At 42.8% G+C, this 25053-nt stretch overlaps 2 protein-coding genes across 6 annotated transcripts in view; one reads left to right on the forward strand and one right to left on the reverse strand.

Annotated features, from left to right (window-relative positions):
* The first annotated feature begins 502 nt into the window (after positions 1-502).
* Positions 503-16848, forward strand: CCNJ (cyclin J). The gene is made up of 6 exons (XM_082224899.1): positions 503-3675; positions 4314-4444; positions 9908-10118; positions 11776-12075; positions 12176-12335; positions 14096-16848. The coding sequence occupies exons 2-6, from the start codon at positions 4376-4378 to the stop codon at positions 14490-14492; spliced, it is 1137 nt and encodes a 378-aa protein (XP_082081025.1). The 5' UTR covers positions 503-3675; positions 4314-4375; the 3' UTR covers positions 14493-16848.
* A 640-nt stretch (positions 16849-17488) lies between these two features.
* CC2D2B (coiled-coil and C2 domain containing 2B) overlaps positions 17489-25053 on the reverse strand; it is a 40338-nt gene continuing 32773 nt past the window's right edge. For 4 of the 5 annotated variants that reach the window (XM_082224884.1, XM_082224885.1, XM_082224886.1 and 1 more), the window contains 2 exons: positions 18397-18574; positions 17489-17974 (listed from right to left, as the gene is read on the reverse strand). In XM_082224884.1, coding sequence (XP_082081010.1) covers positions 17786-17974; positions 18397-18574 — 367 coding nt within the window. In that variant the 3' untranslated portion in view covers positions 17489-17785. Of the gene's footprint in view, positions 17975-18396; positions 18575-19743; positions 19852-25053 lie in introns of those variants that run through there. The other variant, XR_014220268.1, reaches the window with a different exon arrangement.

A 25053-nucleotide genomic window follows, 5' to 3' on the forward strand; every position in this document is an offset into this window, starting at 1 on the left:
CAGGATTGTTATTTACACAGCACCATCAGTAGACATGGCTTGTTACAAAGGATGCTGGGATTCACACTTCCATAGCATGATCAAACAGTCACAGGAGAAGCAAACTGTCTTGGTGTGGTCCAGCCCCGGTCCCAGGCAATTTTGCACCCTAGTCCAGGCTAACTACTTGCACTCCCCACCCCCACTACTCCAAAATTGCTAACATCAGTTTTCAAAAACAGATGTCTTGTTGAAAAAATGAAAAGCACAAAACTTGAAACTGCTAAATTTATTTTAGCACACAAACCATTTTGAACAACTGTGTGAATTGTGATGTTAAAACAATTACTGTATTTTTTGCACCATAACACTCACTTTTTTCCTCCTAAAAAGTAAGGGGAAATGTCTGTGCGTGTTATGGAGGGAATGCCTACGAGTGGCATGCCTACGGATTTTCCTCCTCTAAAAACTACGTGCGTGTTATGGTCGGGTGAGTGTTATAGAGCGAAAAATACGGTAGTCTTCTAAAAGTTTCAATTTCAGGCACATCAAAATCTCACTTTGTGTGCCTTTTCCTTTGATAATTTTGTCACCAATTCCTTCAAGTGAAGTGCTGATACTTGGGCATGTTCAATTCATATAGCTACCAAGCCAACTACTTGCAAAATGTAAGTTTATATAAGTTTGAGCTTTGAGAAATTGTGTTCACCACTTGCCATTGACACTGGAAGTGTGGGAAGTATTCTTAGAGCAACAGAAACATTAGGCACATTATCCTGGAGTTTTTGTTGTAGTATAAAGAGATGTACTCCTTGGCTTAACCGATGCCTAAGTGTGATACATGGCCAGTTAGAATTTTCCCATGCTGAGTCAATGCAAAGAAATAATTACAGATCTGTTGAACCAAACTGAAGAAACTGGTTGCTTCCAAATAACATTTAGCAGCAGCATTGACTACCAAGTTTAAAGAGTGTACATTGAAGGGCACAAAAAGGGAACATGGGTTTATATCCCAGACTCTCTTTTGTATGCCATTTTCTTTGCTTTTCATGTTACTTCCATCATCGTAACTTTGACCACACAAGGTTCTCAATTGTTAATCCCATTTGCTCAAGCTGTCCAAGAAGAGTTTCTGTCATAAAGGCACCTGTAGTTTCCTTTATAGTGGAACAAATCCCAAGAAATGTTCTCTTATGATAACCTCAGGCTCAGACTTCTCATTATCTGTGGCTTGATAGCATCAACATAATATACAATCATCGTAAGTTGTTCAATGTGACTAACATCAGGTGTGCAGTCCAGAATAATTGAGCAGTATTTGGCCGAGTTTGCATATACTAAGTTGTTCTGCTAAGCAACATCTACTAGAAGCTATATACGGTAAGCTCATTTTGGATATCTTTTCCCAGGTAGCAACCATTGTTTCTTGATCTTTCCCTGTGCAAATGTTCATTTGTGATAGGATCAAAAAGGGCTAGATAATTCTACAAGTTTTTTTTTTAAAGAATCCTATGCCAGCACTGTACAACTTTTCAGATGAACCACAGAATGCCAAGAAAAATACCAAGTAAACTTTTTGTTTAGAACATATAACAAAAACTAATCTGTATAAAACAGTGCCCCTCAAAGGTCAGTACTGCGCCCCTCAGAGATTTGCACCCTAGATAGCTGCCTACTTGGCCTAATGATGGCCCTGACCCTGGTGTGATCCTTTGCATGCATCTCTCACTGAATTAAATACAATTTAGCATGGATGATAGCATGTGCACAAAACCTCCTCGGCTGCAAAAGTGACTAGACAGGTCCAGCTACTGCATTCTTCTCACACAAGCTCTATTCGCTTGAGCAGACTTCATGCTTTATGAAAGAGAGGCTGCAACTATTAAACAGCTACACAAATCCCAAGCCCTTCTCCTTCCTCTCCATGAATGTGGAACAGTGCCTGCATCATGTCAAAAAAGTCATAAGATGTGATACCAAATTGTATCCATACTCACTCAGAAGTCCCACTTCATGGAATTTTAGACCTAGAAGGGACCAGGAGGGTCATCTAGTCCAACTCTCTGCAGTGCAGAAAACTTGTTGCCCAACATGGGGCTTGAACCCACAACCCTGTCTCTACAAACTCAGCTATCTCAGTACAGTGGTACCTCGGGATGCGAACGGGATCTGTTCCAGAGCCCCGTTCGCATCCTGAACGCAACATAAGCCGCAACAGCGTGTCTGCGTGGGTCGTGTTTTGCCGCTTCCGCACATGCGCATTACGTCATTTTGAGCATCTGCGCATGCGCGAGCGGTGAAACACGGAAGTAACACGCTCCATTACTTCCAGGTTGCTGCAGAGCGCAACTCGAACACGCTCAACCCGAAGGACATTCAACCCAAGGTATGACTGTAGTACCAACAACAGAGTCTGGATGGCTTTGCTCAAAAGCTATGGCTTTACCACATGTCCATCCTGACCCTGTGCTTGCTCACTCTGAGGTCCCACTCCTTTCTGTCAAACTTACCCAGGGCATAGCCACCACGCAGTGCAAGTAAGGAAGCATTAAGACTTAAGGAGCCTTACATGAATCTTAAACAGCACAGCCATGCAACATAATCCTGTGCATGTTTACTTGGATGTAGGTAGCACTGTATTTAATGGGGTAATACTCTCTGTTAAGTGTGCAAAGGATGCAGCCCAACTCTCCTTACTCTGCATAGCCACCTGAAATAATATCTACAGACTATTAGGCAAGGCATCCCAGTTTGGGGTTGCTAATTAAATATCATGCATTAAACATGGTTCGCATTGAGTCACACAACTTTCATGTTTCCGAGCTCTACAAATTATCAATTAACCGAGCGGTTTAGTAAAATGCCAAACGTTGCACCAGTGCAGCTGAATTTAGGAAGTGTGTTCTGAGAAGGAGAGCCATCAAGTGATTCCCAGCAGCTGGAGGGGGAAGAGGAGCAAAGGCCATCAGACAAGCTCTCTGACCCTTGATCAATGCAGCCTCCACTCCTCTTATCACGATCCCCTTATTCGATCCTGGCTGTTCTCCGCACCCAACCTTTTCTAAACTGATAAGCATATACGCTTATTCAAACTTGTTCAAAACACACACTTTCACAACGCGCGAGACGTCCCCCGCCAGTCGTTTACAGATCCCCGCCTTGAACATTAAAAAAAACACCAAAATCAATCCACGCAAGGCGACCTTTACCCGAGCGCACCTAAAACCACTTGCCCCAAACCAGACCACGTGACTCCCCGCCCGCCCGCTCGCCGCCTCGCTTTTGCTTTTTTAAGTCTGAGCGGCCTACGGCAATCCAATTGGCCCAAAAACTTCCAGCGCATATGGCAGCGGCGGGGGTAAGGGAGTGGATGGCGCGCGCTGATTGGAGCGCGCGGCCGGAGCGGAGTTGTAAGGCGAGCGCCGATTGGCGGAGGCGCGGCCGCATGTGTCCGGCTCGCTGTCTTTGTATACAGAGTCGCTCTCGGAGCCCCTTTAACAATGGACGGAGGGAGCCGCTCCGCCGGATGGCGACGGGCGACGAGCGCAGCTCCCGCGGGATGCCGAGCCTGAGGCTGCTGCTGCTGCTGCTGCAGATCGGCGTTCGAGGTGGGGCGATGCCCGGGGAGATCCCCGAGGTGGATCTCTTGCTGGCCCGGGGGCTGTAAAGAGAGAAGTGGAGCTGGGCAAACTCCGGGTAAGTGGAGAGGAGGCGGCGGCGGCGGGGCTGCGCGGAGCTCCGAAGGAGGAGGAGAAGGGGACTCTCCAGAGGCAAGCTCGGGCAGCAGGCGGAGGAAGCGTGTCAAGCCCTTTGTTGCAGCTTCATCTGGCGCTGCGCTCTCGCTTTCCACAAGGAGGAGGAAAGTTGGCAGTTGCTGCGGGACGGTCTTGGGCGGGGAGGAGGTGGTCGGCGCTCGCTCTTCCCCGCAGCCCTTGTCTAGAGGCCAAGGCGTCCTCCGCCTCCTCCGAAGCTCAGCTGGGCGCCCACCGCGCCGCCGCCCTTTAATGCAACCCCAGGCTCCCCGCTTCCCACCAGGGGGATCCGACGGGCGCGGCACCAAAAACTCTGAGCTCGATCTCTCTTGCTCTTCCTAGGATCCCCTGCGCGCCTCTCTCTCGGCGTGCATTGAGTGGGATCAGCTGCGTGGCTTCAAGCGCAGCTCCCTCGGCCAGCCTCCCTCCCTGGAAAGAGAGTGGGGAGGGGATCGCGGAGTTCTCGTAGCTCGGGCGGGGTGGGGTGGGGTGGGTTGCCCGGTTGCTTCTAACTGGGCGCAAGCGGCGGCCCTGGAAAAGGGGGTCTGAGCCCGGGCTGCTTCCGCTCCCTCTCCTGTGCAGGCTTCGGTGCTGCTGCTGCTGCCGCCGCCCGCTGCTGATTCCCGGCCGCCTCACCCTGTCCCATGGAGCTAGAGGGGCAGTGGTGGAAAGGACAGCTCGCTGCCGACATCCACCAAGCGCTTCGCTACAAGGTAACTCAGATCATCAGAGCAGCATCGTGTTGTACCACTTTTCCCCACTTTTTTATTTTAATTGCTCCGGGTGAAGGTAGTTCTCGGGCTGCTCAGTGCTAGAATTAAGTTTGCTTCTTTTGAGTGACAGGGCGAAACAGCTGCCTGCTGCTCTTTCTCTCTGTCCTCCTCCCACCCCACATTGGGCGCATCAAACGGCTTCCTGCCTTCACTCTTTTGTCCCCAGCGTTTACATTTTGCAGGAAGGCCGTGCCTTATGGGCCGCCTGTTTACCTCCAGATGGATTTCATAGTCTTGTGTTCCTTCACAGGGCTGTTTCAGGAGCAAAGCTGCTAATATGTTCACGTGCAGGTGGGGAAACTTAACTGCATGCTTGTTGGGAATTCAGGGGGACTTGCTTCTGAGGCCCCTATGCCCTGAAAGTTAGTTGTGTTTTAAATCCATCTTGATAACCGGCCTTGTATTTCCCACTGAAGGGGGCTTGCTTCTGAGTAGACACTCATAAGGTTGCACCATAAAGCTTAGGTACATTCAATCCCATTGGTTCCGGTGGCTTTAATTCCTAAGCTGCTTTGTTCTCTCATGGGACAGGGCAACTCTTGTCAACTTTCATGTGCACCCAGCACGGTGTACCAGGGCCTCCCAGCCACTAGGAACAGTTTTTGGAGGAGACTGGGTAGAGAGGGGAAAGTTGCCAAAGCAATGTTCCTTGTACTGTATTCTGTTCATGGAAGCAAATTTAGACTCTAAGCTGGTGTCCTAAAACTGCCTAGGATCAGACTTCACCTTTCTCTGAACTGGGGCCTAAGGTAAACATCCCAGACTGCCCACACAACTTGCTTCAGGCTGCATTATATGTCTGTGGCAGAGATGAAACTTAGATCTCGCAGATCTGTGTCTGCCTGTCTGTCTTCTGAGTCATGGTGTCTGCCAGATGTATGTATATTTGTGAGCATTTGAAACTGGACCTGTTGCTTTTTCAAAAGGAGTCTGAAATGTTCCTTCTGAGGATCAAGAAGGGTGGCTGAGTCAAAGGTTTCACGTAAAGTGCTATAGAAACAAAGGGCAATATATTTTGCATTGTCTTCAAAGAGTTCATTGAAACTTTTCTTCTGCTTGATCAGCTTTCCTTTCTTAATTGAACAGCATGTGGAGATGAAACTCCTATTCAGATAGTAACTTCATTGAGGGACCTGTTTATTTTCTCTCTACTCATTCAGGAATTGTGAGAACCTGTTTAGTCTTGGCTTTTCCCAAAGTGACTCATCCCTGATCAAAAAAGGCTTTATTCTACCTTCTATACAAAAGGGTTTTCCTTTTTTTGAAATAAATCATCATCAAGGCAACTTCAGATGCCTTGTCCCAAAGCCCGTTGCGCTGTGTGGAAGTTCAAGGCTGCTTAACTGGGCTATTGAGCCAGAGTTTCATGGGAACTACCTAAAGAATGAATAAAATGTGATAGTGGGTGCTGGGCGGCAGAAACAACTGTGGGAGAGGCTGGGTCATAGTCGTTAAAGGGACATTAGACAGCTGGCTAGTGCTATAGATCCTAGTCGGAAATTGCCAGCCTATTAGCTCTATTTGTCTCTTTCCCCTAGACTAGAGGCAGACTGCAATAAAAATGCAGCGGTCTTCCTCAAAGGACCAGTGTGAGAACATTTCTTACTTACAAATCTTACAGGCTGCCAAACTTAAAACGTTGGGTTTCTATCTGGAATGTCTTCTTCATTTTAGTTTTTAATAATAAACAAATGCACGTTATCTGCTCTGGAGTTAAGAGTTGCCACCTGTTTCTGGCAGGACTCCTGTGGTTTTAAACAGGGTAGAAATTCAACAGGTGCAGTGGTTGAATTTCTGCCTTTCGTGCTACTGTTAAAGGCACATAACCCCTGCTGGAATAATGATGGCAACTCTTCTGGAATTACCAGTTAATATACTGTACTGATTCGCTTATGTTAATTTCATAAATAGTTGCCACCTATTTCTGAACCCTTTGGTGTGTGTGTAGTTGCCTCTGGTTGTACAAATGCACTCTCAGCAGTTACCACTGCTATAAATGTCAGTTGATGTTTAATTATAGCAGCGTTCTGAAAGAGTAAAGGTCTGGATGTGGCTGACAACTTGGGTCAATTCTCTCTTGAGGAAGGAGAGCATGCATCTTATTCTAAGCATATTTACTCAGATGTAAATACAACTGAAAGCACCAGAACTTACATATTTGTAAGTATGCTTAGGATTGCAGCCTTTTAAGCATTAATCTGTCTGAACAGCACCTTAGTCATACTCACATATAGGTCACAAACAGGAGCAGGGCTGCCCCGTTCTGTTCTACTGACAACTGAAGCATCAACATCTCTTTGAAACTAAACCAGTGTACTTGGCCTGGCAGCTGTTTTGAAGCATGAGTGGTTTGTGTGACTATCATCCCATTTTTCTGCTCTCTCGCCAGCTTCTTAAAGCCTTTGTTGATCCCAGTGTGAGCTAAGAAAGATAGCTGAAGTCAGATGTGCCTTCGAAAAAAGATCCTGAAATTCTGGATTTATTCCGCAGTAAATCATTCTTTGCTGCAAACTAAATCCAAACTATTATTTGGGGATATTCCGTCTTGATTACTTTAATTATAGACTTGTCTTGTCTTCAGTGGAAGTGATTCTCCGTCCTATTGGGCTGTGATGTCTTACCTTGCTGACTGCTCTGAGTCAGGTAACTAAAGCAGTGACTCTTGCAATTAACCCTTAACTACAAAGGATAATCGCTATCTAAGGCAGCTGAGCAGTAAAGTAAATTCAGGCCTTTGTGTGTCAAAGCATTTTATCTGTGGTTTTCCCTGTGAAAACCAAGAACACTTAGAATCATAGAATTGTAGAGTTGGAAGGGACCAACAAGGGTCCTCTATTCCAACCCCCTGCAATGCAGGGATCTTTTGCACCTACAACCCTGAGATTAAGAGTCTCGTGCTCTACAGAGCCCAATTTTTTTGAGCCCTTGGATATAGTGCTGGATAAAGTTTCCCTGTTCTAGCAACACCCAATGCTCGTTGTAATGATCTTTCATAACTTCCTAGACTACAGACTTGCTGGCAGTTTGTATTCTTAGCTCCAGTGAATTCTTGGGTACTTACATGCGAATAGATGGATCATAGCATCTGTTTTGTACAAACAAGTCTGGAGAGGTGATAAGTGCTGGCATGCCTGCTAGTCAGATGTGCTAATTGGCTGCCTCCCCTTGGTCCAGCTGTGAGCTGGAGATCCAGTAACCCTTTCCACCACAGAGGTGTTGTGAAAGCAATGATTATAGGCAGATCTTGCTAATGTAATAGAAGCCAGTGTAGTGGGCTGTCCCAGCTGCTCATATGCATAGGGGTGTTACTGTTCTAGATCAGCTGAAGAAGCCTTTTGCCTTGTCTGTTACGTGAGCACTGTTACAAGTAATAGGATTGAAGGCTAAAGTAGTTTGGGTGGTGGTGGTAGGGATGGAAAGGCCTATGAACAACCCTTACATATATGGTGAGAACTGGAGAGAACAGGCAACAAAATAAGGCTTTTGTCCAAAAACTGACTCTTTATAATGTACTGCAGTAATCAGATGCAGGACAATGTAAACCCATTTGTGTTACTTGGAACCTTGTGGTATTTTGTTATGTTTGATTTTGGTATGGAAATTTGTTCCCATGTTTGATTCTAGATATATCTCTTCTTCTATTTGACACCTGCTGTTACACTCCATTACGTTATAAATAAATAAAAATACAAAAAAAGGCCCACTCCTGGGCACTGATGGAATCCAGTGGATTCCTGAATGGTCAGTGGAATTTTCTTGCATATGGAGCTAGTAATTCTGTCAAGGCCTTAGTCTCTAGGGAGATGTGGCAGGCCGTCAACACTATTGTTCCTGAGTGTCCTTTCTAGTGCTGTGGAGTCAGTGCTGTTCCCTGGTACTCAAAAGAGCTGCAGCTGATGAAATGGGCTGGATGATAAGTGCATTTCGAACTCACCACTCATTGTAGCTAATTTGGATGCATGCAGGATGTTGTGTATGTGTAGCTATGTGAGATGGCGGTGCACCCAGAGCTATTTGACAACTTCCACCTGGCTTTCCCTTTGGAGGGAAGGTAGGTACCCGAGAGGGTTGTAGCAGCCCAGCTTCTTGCACTCTTGGAAGAAACTGATTACCTGGACCCTGTTCTTCTTCCTTGATTTTTCAGTGACTTTTGATACTATTGACCATGGGATCCTGCTAGACTTGTGAGTAGGGACTGGGAGGCATTGTGTAAAACAGTGTTTCCCAAACGTTTTTGGGCAACGGCACACCTGTTTACCGGAAAAAAATCTCGCGGCACACCACCATTAAAGCCCCGCCCCGTGACGTCAGCGCGCAGCGTCACGCCGGGAGGGACGCACAAAAGTGAACGTTTTTTCCCTTCCCCTTGCCGGGGTGGGAGGAGGCAGCAGAGCGAGGGACTGAGGGACGGCGGCAGCTGAGGCGGCGGCGGCTGTTGTGGTGGTGGCGGCGATAGCGGGCGGAGGAGGAGCCGTCGCCGGGAGTTGCTGCTGCTGCTGTTGCTGCTGCTGCCCGGACATGCCGGCCTCCTCCTCCTCCGCTGTCTCGCGCTCCTCCCTTTTGCGCGCGCTGCCCCGCCGCTCGGCACCACCACCGCGGAGCCGCCCCCGGCTCGACGCGGATCCTCGCCGCCGCCGCCTCTCGCCACCCGACTCGCCCGCCTCCCTCCCACGGCACACCAGCCGGTGTCTCACGGCACACTAGTGTGCCGCGGAACACCGGTTGGGAAACACTGGTGTAAAAGTGCTTCTGCTCCTACTTACAGGACACATTTAAGAGACTGGCATTGGGTGGCTATATACAGACCTTGGCAACTATCTTCTAGGAATGATGCAGGAATGTGGTTGTGTTTTAAAGGGTTGTTTTTGATCTGTTGATAATTGTAATTCCTGCTTTATTTGTAATTGAGTTTTAAGACAGTAGTTAGTTGCTCTGGCAGGAGGTAAGGAGTGATATAAGAACAACAAATACAGTTGTATCTTGGAAGTCAAACGGAATCCGTTCAACTTCCAAAATGTTCGAAAACCAAATTGCGGCTTCTGATTGGCTGCAGGAAGCTCCTGCAGCCAATCAGAAGCCACGGAAGCCTTGTTGGATGTTCGGATTCCAAAAGATCATTCGCAAACTGCAACAATCACTTCTGGGTTTGTGGCGTTTGGGAGCCAAAACGTCTGAATTCTAGGGCATTTGGGATCCAAGGTACGACTGTAAATGTAACATTCAAGTAGAGTCATCACAAGATCTGGAGTGTGGTGTCATCAGTAGAAAGAAAAAAAAAAGAGAAACTGTAAACCCTAGGTTCCTAAACCTTAAAAATGACTTCAGTTTCTTTAATTTTGGTTAGTTTCAATGCCCGTGTAGTAGTGGCTGTCTTTTTTAAAGTGCCTGTTATTCTCCACTTAGGAGCTGAAGCTTCCATCCTATAAAGGCCAGTCTCCCCAGTTAAATCTGAGAAGATACTTTGCAGACTTGATTGCCATTGTGAGCAATCGCTTCAGGCTCTGCCCTGCTGCCCGCCATCTTGCTGTTTATCTCCTGGACCTCTTTATGGACCGTTACGACATATCCATTCAGCAGCTGCATGTGGTGGCTCTTTCCTGTTTGCTTTTAGCGAGTAAGTATGAAGCAACAGGATTAACAGATTTGAAAATCATATTTCCCATTGTTCGGTTAAAAGCTCCTCCGTTTTCCAGTCTGTTACATGTCCTATAACTATGCAAAAAGAAAAAAGAGAAGCACCACCCTGCATGATATCGAAGGATTGTGAGGGAGACACAGGGCCTTGGCAGTTTCTCAATGAGCATTGTTCTATGTAGATTCAATCTCATTCTTATATCCACATGTCCTGTGTTAATATCACATTACTCTCTGGCCTGCCTCAGGTACAGTCGCACTGTGGTTTTTGAATTTAATCCATTCTGGGAGTCTGTTTGACTCCCGGAACAGTTCGAAAACCAAGGCGTGGCTTCCGATTGGCTGCAGGAGCGCCCTGCAGCCAATTGCAAGCCATGCCAGATGTTCGGCTTCCGAAAACCAAAATAATCCCTTCCAGTTTTGAATCGTTCAGGAGCCAAAACATTCGAGTTCAAAGGCGTTCAGCTTCCGAGGTTCCACTGTATGAATCACATCAAAAGCAAGGTGACTGGGGCTGTGTTTAAACCTGCCCCCGAAATTGTGTGACTCCTCCCACCTCTGCCATGTTGATCATAACTTATAAATTGGGAGTCTACATGTGGAGTCTCACTACACAGTGTGGAACCCCAGGCAGGAAGCATTTCAGATTGTGCCGGGATCCTCAGCAAATAGAAAGAAAACCATAACTTCTGCAGCAGAGAGCTAATGTAATGAAGGGTAGAGCTAAAAGCAGCCCCTGTCCCAATGAGTAAATTGTGAAGAGGGCTTTGGGTGAGCAGCAGAATTCCTGCTAGAAGTTGTTGTGTCTACCTCAGGAGCTTCTGGACAATTGATTTCGCAATTTAACAAAGGATGAAATACCTCAGAATTTCAAATATTTCGATACTATACCTAGTTGTCCACATCAGAATCCTCTCTCTATCACATTTACAAAAATACGGAAACCAAAACTGGTTATTTCAGATACTGCGGCATTGAGTATGGCATACATCCCAAATAAAAAGCAATCGCTTTCTACTCGGTGAATATATCTGAAGTGGCAAACCAAATCTGCCTTGAGTCTACTCAAAACGCTTTTGTCAAAACCTTAAAAAAAGAAACATATAAATAAATCCATTTATATTGTCAACCTAAATGAGCAACCTATATTTAATTTTAAAACTGAGGACCAGATCTACCATAGATTTTGTAAATGTATATCCTTTATGCTTAATAGAAAGTGTATATATGCTCTGGTTAGGCCGTTATCTACCTCTGCAGCTTCTCGCTATGAGGTGATATAAGGTACTACAAGTGCAACAGAATCCCTGTTGTAATGTTTTGCAGGTGGTGGCAATTAGCTAATCCTCTGTAGCCGGACTGACTAGCATGCTCTTCTCCAGATGTTGTTCAACTCCCATCAGCCCCAGCCAGCCTGAACAATGGTTGAGGATGATGACAGTTATGCTTCAACTCCTGGAAGGCATCCTGATGGCTAACCCTGCTGTATAGCAGCTGCTATTATTTTTATTTTGCAACGTTGATCCGTTTCTTTTTGAGGCACTGCCGTTCCTCCACGAGGAGCTAAAACATAAATACATTTGTTTTTATCGTGTACCTATGCTGTAATGGAATTTTACCTTCTCACTTCCCTCAAGGTAAATTTGAAGAGAAGGAAGACAGTGTGCCCAAACTTGAACAGCTAAACAGCTTGGGTTGTATGACTAACATGAACCTGGTACTAACCAAACAGAACTTGCTGCACATGGAGCTGCTGTTACTAGAAACCTTTCAGTGGAACCTCTGCCTCCCGACAGCTGCTCACTTCATTGACTATTACCTCTCCATTGCCGTTCACGAGTCCGATCTTCACGATGGATGGCCAATGGTTTGCTTGGACAAGACAAAGTTGTACATGGCAAAATATGCCGACTACTTTTTGGAAGTATCCCTGCAAGGTGCGTTTTCATGGCTTTGTTCTAAAGACCCCCCTAGTTACTTAGGTTACACAGCTAATACTGTGCTTGACTAAACCGTGATCCTCCGATGTCTCTCCAGATCATGCATTTTTAAATTATGCCCCTTCGTTAGTGGCTGCTGCATGTGTGGCTTCTTCAAGGATTATCTTGCGTCTTTCTCCAACGTGGCCAGCAAGACTCCATCGCCTTACTGCCTACTCCTGGGACTTCCTGGTTCCATGCATTGAACGATTGTTGGTGTAAGTTTTTCAAGCAGTCTCTGACGTGATGGTGTGGGTTTAAATCGCCCAAGTGGTGGAATGCAGTGGGGTGTATGTGTTTTGTTTTGCCTTGTGATCCCTTTGAAGAAACTGGTAGTCATGCTGGTGTCATTCTTGATTCTGGCAACTGGTTCATTTTTAGCTTAAATGCTTTCACAATAATTGCCACATTTTATTATCCCCCCCCCGATGACTTCCCCCTTTTCTGCCTGAAATTCATCCTAGTTATCACAGACTTCAACCTTGTGTGTTTTGGCTAAGGTACAAAGTGCCTTTATTAAGGGGACTTTCATTCTAATCTTGCCTTCCTTGGGACCCACTTGACAAAATCGGCTTTTGACTTGAATGTGGTTTCCCCCTCCTTGTGCTGCCTTGCTCTGCATCCATTGTCTTCAGCCTGCAATCCACCACTTTAGAAGGTGTGAAATTGTATGATGGCTTTATTCATACAACTATTTTTATTTAGGCTTTTTATTGTGGAGTTTTTATTTGCATTACTACTGCAAGGAAAATCTGGCTTGTGGTGGCTTTGGTGCCTTAGAAATAGTTGCATAAACAGTACCTTGTCTGACTTCTATCAGTGCACTTATTGGTTATCTTTCTACTGAAGTACCCAAGGTGATGTACCTACAATAAAATGAAAGAGCAGAAGCATACACGTTTAACAGCATAAAAACTAATCTAACAATATCCATAAGATAGCCAGAATAAGTCAAATACAGGAAGTTGTAAAGACGACTCAGGAGTTCTGTGCTTCATTCATACCCACCAGATGGTGATAAACATGAAACTTATTATTTTTGATTAAACTGTCACCTGTTTCAAACATTCATGAATTCATTTGCTTAAAGTATACCCTTTTAATGCCCTGCTGCTAAACTCATGGTCTTGCATGCATGCCCTATCAATTTCAACAAGCTATGTTCACAAATGACAGTGTTTTGGATTGCAGATTTAAGGTGCCAGAATGCGGAGCTTATTAAGCATACTGAAACTATTAAAAAAATAATAGCCATTCAGAGTATAACCTTCTGAGGTGTATTTTATTGTAAGGATAGGAAACCTGTGGGCTTTTAGATGTTGTTGGAGTGAAACTACTGCCCATTGGTGATATTGACTGGGGCTGATGTAAACTGGAGCCCAACAACTCAAGAGCCACAGATTCCCCTTCTCTGGTTTACTGTTTCCCCCCCCCCAAAAAAAAAAAAAAATACCAAGTTTTGCATATGTAAAAAAAGAAACACCCTGTTTTAAAATCAACCTTAGATGCTGTTTTTAAAATGCATCAGCAATGTAAATTCAGATCTGCATCTGTTTTGGAAGGCTGCTTATTTTCTGACAAGTCTCTTCCCGCCCTCTGCCCCCCAGTCCAATTGTTTTACAAGGATGTAAGTGCTTGTTACATTTGCTTTACATGAGGTAATGTCTGTGAAACAGAATACTGAGATTATTATTGTGTTCTATTGTTGTTGAAACGGGGGGCAGGATCTAAAGCATTGTAAATAATGTTCACACCTGTATATGTGTGTTTCTCTCCCCACACGGACATCCTCAGTTTCTTCCCACAGAAATTTCCATGCATATCAAGTAGGCTTTGATATATGAAGAAATACTCTCACCCCAATATGCCTGCTTGCCTGCCTGCATGCATACATACATACATACATGGAATGGGTGGGTTCTGGTTTCCAGCCTCTCTAAAATGGATAGTGAAACAAAGTTTTAATATTATATTCTAGAGCCCATGATAATGATGTAAAAGAAGCCAACAAGCAAAAAGGACAGCACGGTTCTCAAGCAGCCCAGCACAGTTTATTTCAAACAACCCCACAGCCTCCACAGCAGCACATACCCCAGTATGTTCAAGCACATCAGACTCCTCAGCAGTTTCATCCAACAGCGCAGCAGCAAAACTGCCAGCAGATTTTGCCATCTGGCCACACGTCGTCTTATCCACTGCAGACTTGCCCAGCTGGTTTACAAGGTGGTGTCCAGGCTAGAGGTCATATACAGACGGCTGCTGGAATGTCACTAACTGTCCCCATAGAAGTGAAGCCATGTATAAGTGTTTCTTACAACCGAAGCTATCAGATCGCTGGACGTTATCCTTGCATTACTCCCTGCTTTGAGAGGTGATAACTACAGCAAAACGCTGCAAGAAGGACAGTCCTCTATTTTTCCTCTTAACAGCAGAGAAGTAGTTGAATCCTTTTTTTTAAAGGTAACTCGATTGCAGGAACTGCTAATATGAGATTATACCTACTGATAAGGTGTTAATAACCTGAGAAGGATGGACTACTCCCCGTTCACAGTTGTATTTGTTCAGTTGAAGCCTGCACTTAAAACTAATGCTGAGAAACTGCTGCACTGGCTTAGTTTGTCTTCCCATGAAGAGGAATGATCCTGTGTGGTTCTAAAGGGACCACTGCATCTACCCTTCGCTATACAGTATTGAATAAGACTTTAAACTCCACCAAGTGCCATGCTTTCCTTCAGGATGGAGAGCCACATGGGAGAGAGGAGAGAACCTATTGATTGAAATTGGCAGTTCCGCTCTCGTTCAAGATCTTTGGATGAGATTTTGTGTTAGAATGCCCTTTGGGTTAACTTTTTTGTATATCTCATACTTCAAAGTACTTTAGTGTTTGCTGAAACCAGTTTAGAGCTAAACTGTCATACTAACTCAGGGAATAATCAAACTACTTTGATACTGGTGTATATCATTTAAGTAGTGTTCTTGGGTTTCCTCACTCAGGGTAATGGCCATAGCAAATACCAAAGGGAGTTCAGATACTCATCCAGACTACTCCCTTAATCCAAAATTGTGCTTTCTATTGGGAAGAATGGTGTGCTATCTTCAAACAAAACCAATGTTGTACCATAGCCAACTGAATATTGTTTGTGGTTTCCCCTAGATTATGTAACCAACTATTTATGACCCAAATCCTTTTTTTCCCCCTCTCCATTGTATTGAATTCCTACTTAAATTGGGAGAAAGTACAATTTAAATCTTTTCAAGAAGCATAGCATTGTACATGATAGTTGCAGAGCAAATACGGGATTGAAGTTCTCAGGCTCTACCAGAACAGCTACCACTTCTTGTTTCTACAATCGTATTAATAGTGATTCAGATATTTTTCTGATGTGAACTAGATAGTCCTACAAAGACTGCTAAGTGCATAACTATCAGAAAGGTGATAGTTTTTAGCTATTTAATTTCCTATATTTGGGTTCATACCAGCAACAGAGTGGCAAATGGGTGAACACCTTACATCTTCTCTAGCTTCCTATCTGATGTAGATGTGAGAAGGAATCCATGATGGTTGAAGGCAGAGGGTAGCACTTGCTTCCTGATGTCTAGGGATGGATTAAGTTTTTCAAAAGAATAGTATGAGTTGATAGGGGAAAGTATATATAAAAATTGTCAACAGATTTTCCTCACAAAAGGGACCATCCCCAAACACTTGGTGCTCTGAGAGAAATGGCACTGCTTGATGAAAAGGCTCTCCTAGAGCTGAGTATGCTGCAAGAAAATATTCTTTAATTTAGAGGAGAAACAATCCTCTGAGGCAATTATTTTATACCGTAATATATTTTCAGGGTGTCTTTGACAAATGTGAGTTTTTGAGAGAAGGGAACATTCTGAGAACACCACCAATTTGATAAAGTGTCCTTGCTACTTCTTTCCTAAGGTATTGCCTTGTTTTCCTCTCACATGCTGTCCTTTAAAGGGGCAGAGAGAAGGTTACAAATAGAAGAGGTAGAGGTCTGATGGTATCACTTGTGGTGGTTTCACTTTAATATGTGAGGATGAAGGACTACAGAATGCATCTGAAAAGGAAAGATACTCAAATTAGTTTGTAATACTATACGTAAGACTCTTCATTGTTTGACTACCTCAATAATACGTTGAATGTACAGTCTTGTGGTAATCCATGACTTGAAATAACAGCAGGTTACTTATTTTGTGTTCTTTTTTTACATTGGGTTCATTTTCATTCTCCATGTGTGAGACAGCAAACGAGTTACTAATACAAAAGACGTCTATTTTGTAGGCCTGTACACTCAAACATTAGCTGATAATTAACACTGGAATTATGGGGGAGGGTAATTAGTTAACAGCAAAGCCTATGTGTAATAGGGTATTGTTTGTATTTAAGTCATTAGACTTAAAAGGATCCACTATGTGCTATTGGGTTTGTGGTTTTCTGCTCTGAATTTTTTATTTATTTATTATTTACCGTAGCCTTTTGAGTTTGACATACTAGCAGGATATTGACAATAGAATATGCACTGTGAACCATTTCCAGTTATTGCTTTTTTATATATAAAAAAATGGTTTTGGTCAATCTCCACTGAATCCACACACTACTTGAAATTCCAACTGAAGGAATTATGTGTCGTGGTCATGCAAGAGAAATGTCTACAATAAAAAAATTCCAGCTGAGTGCCATGCACTCATTTTAAAAATAAAACTAGTTTTGAGCAATCATCTCTCTAGTGGTCTGTATATTTGAGTGCAGCAATTGAATGGAGCTCATTCTATACCATATGTCCCAGCATGTTTGTTTTTTTTTTAAAAAATATGCTAACTCTATAAACAAAATAGGCAGGAAATACTTTTTTAAAAATCTATAGCAAAAAAGGTCTACTTTATGCTCCACCACTGACACATCCTCCTCTTCTGAGAAGGAGAGGAAGCAAGACAGGAAATGTTTCTGTATTAGGTTATAAACAACTAGCAGTGGAACTATAGGCTATTTATGCTGAAATCACATTGAAATCAGCATGGTTAGAGGGCAATTGCTAACAGAATGACATAGAATTCTACAGCTAGCTATTCAACAATGTATTTCTACTCTTGTACTAAAGGAAATACAAAACATACATAACTGCAAACTTGGAAGACACTGACTATTGAGCATAGTATGGTATGCAGGAGTGTCTACAGAATGAACCAAATCGCTGGCTAATATGCCATTTCAGACATTATCCAAAGGTAAAGGAGATTTGGTCCCTTGGCTTTATGGTGAGTATTGATTCAAGGGTGCTTTCACTGGGTAGTCATTAGAAACACATGTCCTTGAACCAGCAATATAACATTTTGGCTAATTTAAATCTTGCAATATAGAGATGTGTGCAAGGAAAGCTTTTATTTTCTGATTATTAAAATCTTTTTCATGCTGTTTACCACTGCAGAAAGTAAATGAAAACACAAGTTAATACAATTACAAATGAACAGCATTTTTACATATATCTAGTAAGCAATATGTGAGGAACATTTAAGAGATAATCTCTGCAAAAGCAATGTGAATCTCAAGACATAACTACTACTTGTTGATATAAGAGTGAAAATTCAGACATCACAATCAGCAAGCTCCTCAAGGCTGCATCAAAATTCTTGATTCCTGAAGAGTTTTGTGTACTGCTTACTGATGGCGTACCAAAGATACTAAATATATCCAGACAGATAACATGTTATTTGGGTAAGGATGAATATACACAGCAAGAGCAAATTCTGTGTTGGGAACCTCTGAAGAATGAATTCCTGTCTGATAAACAGCTTCAGTTATTGACTGTAGATCCAGATACGGCATTTGAATAGGAAATCCTGTAACCTACAAAAAATTAGAAATTAAATTATAAAGTAATCACTCTGTCAAACATCAAACATTGCATATTTGCTCAGCAATGATATTAAACTTTAGAAAGTATAAATTCTGTAACATTTTTCAGTATCTTAACACTGTGTTTCATGTCTGAAGTTTGTTTAAATAAAAACAAGGCCACCTAGTGAAATAATTAAGTTCTGGTTCTGAGTTCTGGCTTTACCTCTGAGCACTAGCCTCCTCAACTCTAAATCTTAGGCTTGATCCCTTATCTCCGAACCCTTGTGCCTAGCTCCTAAGTGATGTCTGCCTGTGGCTCAGTCCTGACTGCAAAGATCCAAACCCCCACCCCCTTTATAAGAGCAGAAATAATGGGAGTGAGTGTCCCTGAGAACAGGACATTTCAATAATCTAGCAGCATAAACACTAACCCAGTAATGTTCCTGGAAAGCCTCCAAATTATTTTCTTCTTTTTCTCTAGCTGTCTGTCCATTTCTAAATTCTAGATTTGAGAGAATTTGTCGTAAGACACTGGTACACTGTCGATGCCACCGAGTTGGCTGCTGAGATCGCCATTCCATAAATTTCTTTTTCAAAGTCTTTTCAATCCTGTTTTTTTAAAAAATGTAGCAGCATGAACAGTAACCATTACAGCATTGTATTAACAAAACATAGTGTTGTATTAACATTGTAGTGACAAAACGTCTAAATTAGTGGATGTCATGGAATGTAGGACACAAACAATATTTGCAAAGGGGAAAATTACATACAAACCATACATGCAGGAGAAGCTATGATAAGAAGGAAGAGAGGCTGAATGGAAAGTGGTCATGATGTCAAGTTTGCTAATGGGCCTTGCCTTTTGAGTGGCATAACTGACACTGCAACAGAAGAAGGCAGATGACTTATTACAAGGCTTCCTTCTGGTCAGCAGGCTGGATGAAAAAACTTCTTTTTTTGGCATCTTTTAAATTGATGCCAGTTAATCATATATTAGGGACGCGGGCTTGCCGATCAGGTTGGCAATTCGAATCCCCGCGACGGGGTGAGCTCTCGTTGCTCAGTCCCTGCTCCTGCCAACCTGGCAGTTCGAAAGCACGTCAAAGTGCAAGTAGATAAATAGGTACCACTCCGGCAGGAAGATAAACGGCATTTCCGTGCGCTGCTCTGGTTCGCCAGAAGCGGCTCAGTCATGCTGGCCACATGACCCGGAAGCTGTATGCCAGCTCCCTCAGCCAATAAAGCAAGATGAGCACCGCAACCCCAGAGTCGGTCATGACTGGACCTAATGGTCAGGGGTCCCTTTACCTTTACCTTTAATCATATATTATAATAAAAAACAATAAGTATATAAAACCAAAAAAAGAGAGAAAAGAGAAAGGGGGGAACAAAACCCCCTTCTAAGGTAGATCTTAACCCTAGTCTCACACTGAAGGGGATTGACTCTTCCAGCTCTCAACTGGGAGCTTTCCTTTCTTCTCTTAGCCTCTCACCCTGGGAGATCTTCCCAGTGGCGTAGCGTGGGGGGTGCAGGAGGGGCCGGCCGCACCGGGCGCAACATCTGGGGGTTAGGGTTAGGGGGCGCAAATCCACAGGTTAGGGGGCGCAAATTCACGGGTTAGGGGGCGCAAATTACTTGCCTTGCCCCGGGTGCTGACAACCCACGCTACGCCACTGGATCTTCCCTTGCCTGCCTCTCACATGGGGTCTTTCACCAACCATTCATCACCTTCATTAGCCCAAAGTAGAGGACATCAAAAATGAAACAAATCTTGGACCTAGAATAGTATTTCACTGTTTTCTTTTTTATGGAAGATGCTTGACAGGTTGGTGATGGTGTATTACATAGACTCTTTTCAGTCTGAGTTCAGGCCTCTCTCATAATACTAGAACACAGAATTATACAGTGGAAGATTAGAACAGACAAGAAGAATCACTTCTTCACACAATGCATATTTAAACTATGGTATTTCCTTCCACAATATGATATGATATAACTACAGCCTGCGGCTTTTCTATGAAAATAAGAGTGGTAACATTAAATGCTTTAAAGTGAGACATCATACGTTCGGAAAAGTCGGAAACTGAAGCAGGCAAGTTACTTTTATTTCCTTGCTATTTTCTGTACCTTATTTGGGGACTTTCTCCTCTACTGGACTTTTCTAAATTCTAAAGACTTTAAAACCCCCAGCCCCGGACTTGCAGTGGGACAAAAGGCTACTTTGCGGATACATTTATAAATTTGAAATGGACACTTAGAGGCATTACTGTTGGATACAATTAAACAACTGTACTTTGCACCTTTTAAGAAACTTATGGCAATATTGTGAGAGCTCTGCTAGAGGGAAAAGGTCTTTTCCAAGGATCATCGTTAATTTACTTAACTTAAGGAACTTTAATGGCGTCTGAAATTTTGTTTCTTCTTCCCTGAATTGCAACATTACTCCCTCTAGTGGAACTTGGGACTTACAATTTCTTGAGAACCAACTTTGCTTTGTCTTTCTGTGGTTAGATTGTTTACGCTTGCGCCTGCCTTTCTCATGAAACTTTTGACAGTCTGACCTTGAATCCAAAGACAGGTGTGGAATGAGCGACAGGGTAAAAACAAGAGCTGCGTCGAAGGCAGGGAAAGGCAAACTGACACAAACAACCCTGTTTTCTCAGGGACGTAGATCTTCAGTCCCTGCTGTTTTACAGACTGCACCCTCGCCAACAACACCAGCTGAAGAAGCTGAACAACCAATAGGTGAGGATATGGCATCTGGAGGATCTAACACTCTTTTAGAGGAAATGTTACAACAATTCGCAATTTTGAACAAAAAAGTGGATGATCAAACTGCAAAAATTGACTTAGCCACATCTTCAATTACCAAACTTTCGGAACAGGTGGCCAAGCATTCACAAGATATTGGAAACTTAAACGACGCAACATCTGAAAATCGAAAATTGGCGGAGGCTGCGATTGGAAAAGCAGAGGCTGCAGCCAAAGGAGTGGAGGAACTGAAAGGAGAGGTAAGACCGCTCCACAAACATATTACAGACCAGCAGGCCTACCTGTCTTTGGTGGAACTGCGAAACAGGGAAAATAACCTGAGATTACGCTCTATCCCAGAGATTGAGAAAGAGGATTTGACCGGCTTTTTAACGGCAGAATTTTCCAAATTCTGGGGTATAAACCAAGACACAGATTTCAAAATAACGACTGCATTTAGATTGGGAAGAGTCGTTGGGAAGGACAGGCCTAGAGACTGTTTGATTATTTTAAGGACTAAACAGGAGAGAGACAAGCTACTTGATCTACACTTCAATAAAGCACTTGTGATCCAGGATAGAAGAGCACAAATTTACAAAGATATCCCTAAACAATTACTGGATCTAAGAGCCAACTACACTGACCTAACTGGACTTTTGAGAGGTAACGGAATACCTTACAGGTGGGAGTTCCCACAAGGTGTCTTATTTAAATACAAAGGAAAGAAGATAAAAATCAAAACGAAAGAGGATTGCCAGAAGTTCCTACACGATCACGGAGAAGACCTACAGAAAGGAGCAGCTATTTGGCCACCACCAGAGTTAGGGAAAGAGTTACCACCTTCGGACTCGGACAAAAAAGAGGACACCCCACAAGAGTAACAACAGATTGATACAAGATGTCTCTGCAGCTGTATAGTTGGAACATTAATGGCGCGAATTCCCCAGAAAAACGCAAACGGATCTTCCATATCCTAAAGAAAGAGAATTTGGATATAATTTGTTTGCAAGAAACCCATGTGACAAGGGTACACAGGAAGGTGTTAACAAATAAAAGATTAGGCCAAGAATTCATCTCATCAGACAGAGTCAAGAAGAGAGGCGTGGTGATTTACGCCAAAGAGACTCTTTCACCGAAACTTTTGTTTAAAGATGAACAAGGAAGAATCCTGGCTATTGAGATTTCGACCCGAGGAGAGAAAATTTTGATATTAGGAATTTATGCACCAAACGAGGGGAAATCAGAATTTTATAAGAAGCTGCATGAGACATTATTGGACTATCTGGACTATTCTAACATCATTATGATGGGAGACATGAATGGGGTTGTCTCTACTTTTATGGATAAGTCACAGAACCAGAATTTGACTAAAGATGGAAGACTACCAAAAACTTTCTTTGAACTAACTGACAATATGGATTTAATTGACTCATGGAGGACGAGAAACCCCCTAGGTAAAGAAGGAACTTTCTTTTCTGAGGCCCACCTGTCATGGACAAGGATCGACCAAATTTGGACAACTAGAGGGCTGGCACCTAAGACCACAAAAATAGAAATCTGCCCAAAGACTTGCTCCGACCATAACGCTCTGAAAATGGAAATGAGATTTACTACTGCCGACTCCTTCAGATGGAAAATGAATGACAACCTGCTAAGAGATCAAGAGATTGTAAAGAAGGCCCAAAAAGCTTTAAAGGACTATTTTGAAATCAACTTGAACACCTCGGTGGAAAAAAGAACAATCTGGGACGCGAGCAAAGCTGTTATGAGAGGGTTTCTGATACAACAGAATACGATTAAGAAAAAACTCTGGAATGGTAAAAAGGACAAGATATTGGAGAAGATAAGAGACGGCGAGAAAAAATTAAGATTAAACCCAAAATCCAAAGAGACCTTAAGAGAAATTAAATTCCACCAGTCACAATATGCGCAACTGATTAACCAAGAAGTGGAATGGAGAATTAAACAAATGAAACAAAGATCATTTGAATCGGCGAATAAATGTGGGAAACTGCTAGCTTGGCAGTTGAAAAAGAGACAAAAATTAAACTACGTTACCAATCTAGAAGTTGAAGGAAAGAACATTCAGAAACCGGGAGAAATTAGAAAGTGTTTCCAGAAATACTTTAAAAAGCTGTATACACAAGGACCCGAGGATGTAACCGAGATAGAACAATTTTTGAAAGAAAATGGTCTTCCAGAAATATCTCAAGAGAAGAGATCAACCTTGAATTGTAAAATAACACAACAAGAAATCGAGGATGCCATTCAGAATATGCAGCTGGGCAAATCTCCAGGACCTGATGGACTTACCTCCAAGTATTATAGGACGTTAAAAGACTATTTGATACAACCACTAGAGGAGGTTTGTAACCAGATTATGGGGGGAGGGAAGGCACCAGATACGTGGAAAGAAGCATTCATCACATTGATACCTAAAGTGGAAACTGAAAAGACTCAACTCAAGAACTACCGTCCCATCTCACTCCTAAATGTGGATTATAAAATATTTGCGGATATTCTGGCCAACAGATTTAAAAAAGTATTAAATGAGATAATCCATAAAGACCAGGCCGGCTTTCTCCCAGGCAGACATTTGTTTGACAATACCAGGAACATTATTGATATCTTGGAACTTTTACAAACAAATATTAACACCAAAGCAGTATTGATCTTTATTGATGCGGAGAAGGCCTTTGATAATATTTCCTGGAAATTTATGAAGAAAAATTTGGAAGGGATGGGAGTGGGAAGGGGGTTTGAGAATGGAATAGAAGCAATCTATTCAGAACAAAAAGCTAAGTTGATAGTGAACAATGTGGTGACAGAAGAACTTCATATTGAAAAAGGAACACGACAGGGGTGCCCCCTATCCCCCTTATTGTTTATTTCAGTCCTGGAGGTTTTGCTGAACATGATAAGGGAGGATCGGCAGGTACAAGGAATACGGGTCGGAGCGAAACAATATAAACTGAAAGCATTTGCAGATGACCTGGTTTTAACACTACAGGAGCCAGAACCCAGTACAAAAAGAGTTTTAGAACTGATCCAGAAATTTGGTCGGGTGGCGGGTTTTAAGTTGAACAAGCAAAAAACTAAAGTCTTAGGGAAAAACTTGACGGCCATGGAAACAGAAGGGTTTCAGAAAGAGACAGAACTAAATATTGTTAAGAAAGTGAAATACCTGGGGGTCAATCTGTCTTCCAAGAATTTGAATCTATTTAAAGATAATTATGAGAAATGTTGGTTAGAAGTTAAAAAAGATTTAGAAACTTGGTCAAGACTGAAATTATCCTTGTTAGGCCGAATTGCAGCTATAAAGATGAACGTTTTGCCAAAGATGTTGTTTTTGTTTCAAGCCTTGCAGATTGTGGACAGAGTGGAATGCTTTGGAAAGTGGCAGAAGGACATTTCTAGGTTTGTCTGGCAGGGCAAAAAGCCCCGAATAAAGTTTAAGATATTAACTGATGCAAAAGAGAGAGGGGGGTTTGCCCTGCCGGACCTAAGGCTATACTATGAAGCGGCAGCCTTCTGCTGGATGAAAGATTGGATTCTATTAGAAAACACTGATGTCCTAGATCTGGAAGGCTTCAACAATTCGTTAGGTTGGCATGCGTATTTGTGGTATGACAAGGGTAAATCATATGGAATGTTTAAAAACCATATTGTCAGAAAAGCAATATATATGGTCTGGAAAAAATACAAAGACTTATTGGAAAGCAAAACTCCGAGGTGGATCTCACCAATAGAGGCCAAAGCTCGGAAAACAACCAATATGGAGGCTTATTGGCCGAAATATTGGGAAATAATAGAAAATATTGAAGGTAACTGGAGATTGCAGAGCTTTGAAAAACTAAAGGATAAGGTGCAAAATTGGCTGCATTATGCCCAAATTAATGAGGTTTTTAAGCTAGACAAAAAAACAGGTTTCCAGGTGGAAAAATCGAAACTTGAGACAGAGTTGCTTGAACCAAAGACCAAGTTATTATCGAGAATGTATAACTTGCTGCTTAAATGGAACACTCAAGATGAGACAGTTAAATCAGCAATGATAAAATGGGCTCAGGACATTGGTTATAATATTATGTCTGATGACTGGGAAAGGTTATGGACCACCGGTATGAAGTTTACTGCATGTAATGCTTTGAAAGAAAACATTATGAAAATGGTATACAGGTGGTACATGACCCCGGTTAAGCTAGCTAAGATTTACCATTTGTCCGATAACAAATGTTGGAAATGCAAGGAAGCTGAGGGAACATTCTTTCACCTCTGGTGGACCTGCCCAAGACTGAAGGCCTTCTGGGAAATGATCTATAATGAGTTAAAAAAGGTG

This window comes from Podarcis vaucheri (genome assembly GCF_965113315.1).
Source record: "Podarcis vaucheri genome assembly, chromosome: 5".
Lineage (NCBI taxonomy): Eukaryota > Metazoa > Chordata > Lepidosauria > Squamata > Lacertidae > Podarcis > Podarcis vaucheri.